The 5,854-nt window shown below is 38.3% G+C and overlaps 1 protein-coding gene across 1 annotated transcript; it reads left to right on the forward strand.

Annotated features, from left to right (window-relative positions):
• Window positions 1-267: 267 nt before the first annotated feature.
• On the forward strand, window positions 268-1,566 carry LOC132797834 (uncharacterized). Its single transcript, XM_060809605.1, has one exon. It carries the CDS (start codon window positions 268-270, stop codon window positions 1,564-1,566), a length of 1,299 nt encoding a protein of 432 aa, XP_060665588.1.
• The last annotated feature ends 4,288 nt before the right edge of the window (window positions 1,567-5,854 follow it).

Genomic DNA, 5,854 nt, shown 5'->3' on the forward strand with positions numbered 1-5,854 from the left:
GCCAACATAGCATACTATTCTGCAATACGTCGAAGAGCAATTGGAAGCCATGTCACCTTTGAGCTGTATCTCACCAGACCCAGAAAGATACAGCAAACTGGAGAGATTAAGAGCCGCACAGTCACGAGTATTGGATTTCTTGCGATCTATTTTCAAGAAGAGCATGGGATCGGAATTGAAGAAGTTATTATTACTTGAGCGGCCAATCGAAATGGATATCATTCTAATACGAGTGTGCCAGGAAACCGAGTATTTCAGCGAGATGAAATGCTTGAGAACGGAAGCAGTATTATGGATCGGAAGAGCAAGCTATTCAAATGCTCTCCATACTTGGACGAGCTGAGCATACTGCGCGTCAAGGGAAGAATCGACCTAATAGAAGGAGTCGAAGTAAACCTAAAGCGACCCATAATCCTACCAAGAAGACATCGATTTACATTTCTGCTGGTTGAGTCGTATCATCGCCGGTACCATCATCTGTACGACGAGATCGTGGTCAATGAACTACGGCAAAAGTTCCTGATATTTGGTCTGAGAGCCTTGGTGAGAGAGGTTTCTCAAACTTGTCCAGCATGCCGGATGAGGCGCGCGCGTCCTAGGCCTCCAGAAATGGGAAGTCTACCGCGCGAGCGTTTGGCGCACCACATGGCGCCGTTCACCTATACAGGAGTGGATTACTTTGGGCCCATCGACATCATCGTTGGACGACGGCACGAGAAGCGCTGGGGTGTTCTGTTCACATGCCTCACAATTCGTGCCGTACACCTGGATATCGCAACGTCACTGTCAACCGACTCTTTTCTTTGTATTCAAAAGGCATTTATAGCGAGACGTGGTTGCCCGCGACGAATGATGTCCGATAATGGGACTAACTTCCGAGGTGCGAGTAGAGTGTTAAAAGATGAAGTGGAGCGTATATCGACCAGGGATGTGGAGACCAAATACCCAGAAATGGAGTTCATGTTCATTCCGCCAGGCTCACCGCACATGGGCGGTGCATGGGAAAGATTGGTACGCTCAACAAAGTCCATTCTAACGGAAATCTTGCCGCCTGGTGGATTGCGAGAAGAAGTGCTTCGTGCTGCGTTGGCTGATGTGGAGGGTATTCTCAACTCACGCCCACTCACATATGTACCACTGAAATCGGCAGACTCAGAAGCGTTTACACCGAACCATTTCCTCTTGGGCCACTCTAGTGGAATTCGTGAACGAGACAGCGAAATCCATAACGGTGACAAGCTTGCCAAAGGATTCAGAATTTCGAGCCAGTTAGCCGATCAGTTCTGGAAAAGATGGATTCGAGAATATCTGCCAACGCTTACGCGCCGTACCAAATGGTTCCAACCGCCGCCAGATTCGATCGCCGTGAATGACATTGTTGTTATCGCAGATGAGAATGGCAAACGAAACAGCTGGCCCAAAGGAGTTGTGGTAGATGTTCACCGATCGAGAGACGGTCAGGTACGGAGTGCCGTAGTGCGCACTCCAGAAGGTATTGTGACTCGCCCCGCCGTAAAGCTAGCCAAATTAGATTTGAAAATTGGTAATACACAACGCGAATGCTAGTGAATTACGGGGTGGGGAATGTTGGCGGGCGAACTAAATTTTCTACTGGGGCTTTGCCAGCGCATTTCCTACTGGGCATTTGTAATCGGTGATTCTCTTTTGCGCATTGGAATTTCACCGTTACGTTCGCTAGAAGTAGCAATGCAGCTGCAAATTTCGGCAGCGTGATTTAATTTGAATTTGTATTTGAGCCCAAGCAGAGGCAAATAATTGTTAACAATAAAATAGGGATTTGAAGGTGTGCGCAGAGCACGAATGTAAGTAAAAATACGAAATTATAATGAAATGTACGAAATATAATGAAAATAATAAAGATTTCAGCAAATTTTGATCCACTACAAGTTGTTGTTTTCGAGTAGTGGATTGCTCGAAGTACGAGCAACGGCACACCAACCAAGGCACGGATCCGGTGCCAACACTTGACACTTTCCCCTTCCACTGTTGTTTTCAAAGGTTTTATTACCTAAAGACGTTTTCCTTTGATTGGTTGACTTTCTAGTTGTTGCTAGCTGTAGGACTTCTCAAGTGCTAGAGAAGGACAACCATCCCGCTGATAAGTGTCTCCTTACTCTTCAACCGACATACACCACATTAAAAATTCTAAACACAAATATCCACAGTTTACAGTCCCAAAATTTTGAAAAACGTTCATAATTGTACTTAATGTTTTCCTAAATATCTGACTACTTCTAATGGTGGTTGTAAATTCCCAAAAAGTATCGAAATAATAAGAATCTAATCCTCTCTTGCAATATGCTACCCAATGCGTTCCATTCGATATTGAGTCTGCTAAATTTATTATTCCACACTCGAAATGATGTGGAAATTTGGGTAATTGATCCTTCATATAAACACCTCGAAAATGAGGAATCTTTCTAAAGGCAAACTTCATTATATCAAAGTTTGATAATGCTCTCTTTGGGTAACTTATCTATTAGTTTTTGAATGCGTTTTTGACTTTGATTATTTCTAGCAAATGATATACCATATCCATTTTTTGTATGGTTGTAAATACAAGCCAGCTCCCAATGCAACCGTCTCCATTTTTTTATTATGTCTCTTGTTTTCCCTCTAGATGTTGTTTAGCCATCTTTGCATTGTTAATAGATTTTACTATTGCTGCACTACCTGACGCCAAACTACCCACAGCGCTCAGAGCTGTTAAAATTGGGACCAGTGGTAAGAATCCACCTATCTTGGGTACATTTATAATACGTGGAATAACAACATTTTTCCTACATCCCATCGAGTTCGATACTGCTTTACGTGCAACTTTTATTGCACTCAAGATATCAAGCGGTTTATTCTTTTTCAATTCCTTTGTAGCCTTTTGATTATTGTAGTCAATGATGTTTTCACTCTTTTCTTTCTCTCCTGATTTGATCCCATTCCAAATTTTTTCATGTTTTTCATCATGTTTGTTACAAAGTATGCTGCTGCTCTCTCTCCAATACTACTGTCTAACGCTTTCACACGATTCCAAGCCTTTTCAATTAAAACTGAGTCAGCTTTATGACGTTCGCTCAACTCTTTACTGTTTGAATATGCAATGTCATGCTCTCTACACGCTTCATCCAAAGCATTGATTCCACGATCACCACGTGCTAATCGTTTCTCTAACTTTGTTCCAGGTCCGCAGTAATTGTATCCAGGTATATGAGCCTCAAAAGGTAGAGAGTCTATTATATTGTTTACAAGACCACTACCCTGTTTGAATTTTGATTTTGAACTAATTAAATTATAAAAACGTTTGGCCATTTTATAGCAACCTCAATCATCAAACGTTTCCCATTGAATGAAGTACTTATCTCACTAACATGCGTTTTTAAGACATAAGAAAAGCATACTAGTGCGAAACATTGAGGGTGGTGGACATGGAGAGAATAATCAACAACCTCGACATAGTGTTTTGCTACCCAATACAATTAGAGCATTAATTGTTGGACCATCAAATTGTGGAAAAACCAATGTGATGCTTAGTCTTATAGAGAGTCCCAATGGTCTCAAATTTGAAAATATTTATGTATTTTCAAAGAGTTTATACTAACCCAAATATGAATATTTGGAAAAACTTATCAAACCAATTCAAGGAATGGGATATTTTACATTCTCTCCGGAAACGATGCAGTGTTATCACCGCACGAAGCTAAAAATAATTCCATTATGATATTCGATGATGTGGCATGTGAAAAGCAGGATAATATCCGAAACTATTTTTGTATGGGAAGACATAAGAATATTGATTCATTCTATTTATGTCAAACATACACACATATACCGAAGCATTTAATACGTGACAATGCTAATTTTATTATAATGTTTAAACAAGATGATTTGAACATGCGTCATATATATATTGAGATCACGTAATCAGTGACATGGACTATGAATCATTTATGGAAATTTCACGAAAATGCTGGGAGGAGAAATTTGATTTCTACTAATCTCTAAAGATGATGATATGAAAATGGGCGATACAGAAAAGGCTTTGATCAATTCATTATACTTTAAAAATATGAATATAAAACTAATGATATGATGATTAAACAACAGTTCAAACTCAGACTTCAAAATGTCTACATCACTAACATTTGCATTAAAGGGAAACACATCAGTTATAACCGAAAATTTTTTCCCACAAATTGAATTAAATAGAAATTATGAATGTGCTCTCATTGACTTTCACACATACAATTCTATACCAAACGTAGATAGAGGGAACAATCTATTTCATATTGGAAATAAATGTATAGAAATACCTGTTGGATCGTATGAACTCGAAGAGATTGCAACATATATTATTGATGTCCTAAAGGGGTATGGTTCTTATGATGAGTTAAAAATAGAAACCAACAATAATACGCTGAAAGTTCAAGTTACTACTAAAAAGAAACAGTATATATTAATCGTGAACGAAGTATTGGAAAGCTATTTGGATTTGATGCACGTATTCTAAAACCGCACAATACTGAAATTTATGTCTCAGATAATCCTGTGAATATTTTAAAAGTAAATACAATTAGATTGAATGCAACATTATCAGTGGCTCATATGTAGGTAATAGACCAAATCATGTGCTTCATGAATTTGGAATCAATGTTCCTCCGGGATATAAAATGAGTATTACACCACGAAACTTGATTTATTTACCTATCAACACTAGAGAAATAAGCACGCTCGAAGTACGGATAACTGATCAGGAGGGGAATTAATCAATTTTCGAGGGAAACTATATCAATTCGTCTTCATTTACGAGCAACAGAATGATTATTTATAATAAAAGGTCGTTACATCACCTCACAACTCCCATTACTAAATGTAAAGGTGAAGTGAAAACACCATCATCATTATCATCTCGAGGACCATCATATCCACGACCTGCGGTATCATTAAAAAATAAACTGATTTTAAAATCACTTGGATTTAATATTCAGTAAAATTACTACCTTCATTTCAAATGAATGAAATTTTTTGTGCAAGATAAACCTCACAATGATGAGAGTATCACGAAAAACAATATCACACTTATTACCCATATCAACAGAACTTCAAAACAAATGATGAAGTTCGTATTACAATACAAAACCAAGATTTGTATGTGTTACCGTCTGAAAGTTTCCTCCACTTTGAAGGAACACTTAGTAAAATTACGAACCAAAATTAGGGCACAAGTACAACAAATGATGTTGCCGGCTTGCTTAAAATAATTGCATGGCCTATTTTTTGGATGAAATAAGATATGAATTGAACGGATGCGAACTGGATAGAACACGGTTTACTGGAATCACATCTACTCTGAAAAACTTTCTTTCCATTGGTCGACAGGAGTCTCTATGTTATCGTAATGCCGGGTGGAGTGGAGGAGAGAGTATATCTTGTGGAGGTCATTTCAGCTTTTCATTACCACTAAAAATGCTAATGGGATTCGCTGAAGATCATAAAAAGTTATATTAAATTGTAAACATGAACTCATTCTCTTACTAGCTAAAAATATGAATGAAATGTTTGAAAAAACGGTCGGAGGTATTGAATATAAAATTGCTATACAGAACATTAGCTGGAAAGTACCCCACATTGTTCCAAGCGATACTACTAAAATTAAAATGTTCAATGTAGTCAAAAGTGGAGCTACACTTCCACTTTCATTCCGCAGCTGGGATTGTTATATAAATTCCTCGTTGGTACAGGGGACTCATCATGTATGGAACGTTAAGCTAGCTGCAAATAGAGAACGTCCACGGTTTGCAGTCATTGCGTTTACATTAAATGGTAATCTAATTACAAATAA

Source organism: Drosophila nasuta, unplaced genomic scaffold, assembly GCF_023558535.2.
Source record: "Drosophila nasuta strain 15112-1781.00 unplaced genomic scaffold, ASM2355853v1 ctg26_pilon, whole genome shotgun sequence".
Lineage (NCBI taxonomy): Eukaryota > Metazoa > Arthropoda > Insecta > Diptera > Drosophilidae > Drosophila > Drosophila nasuta.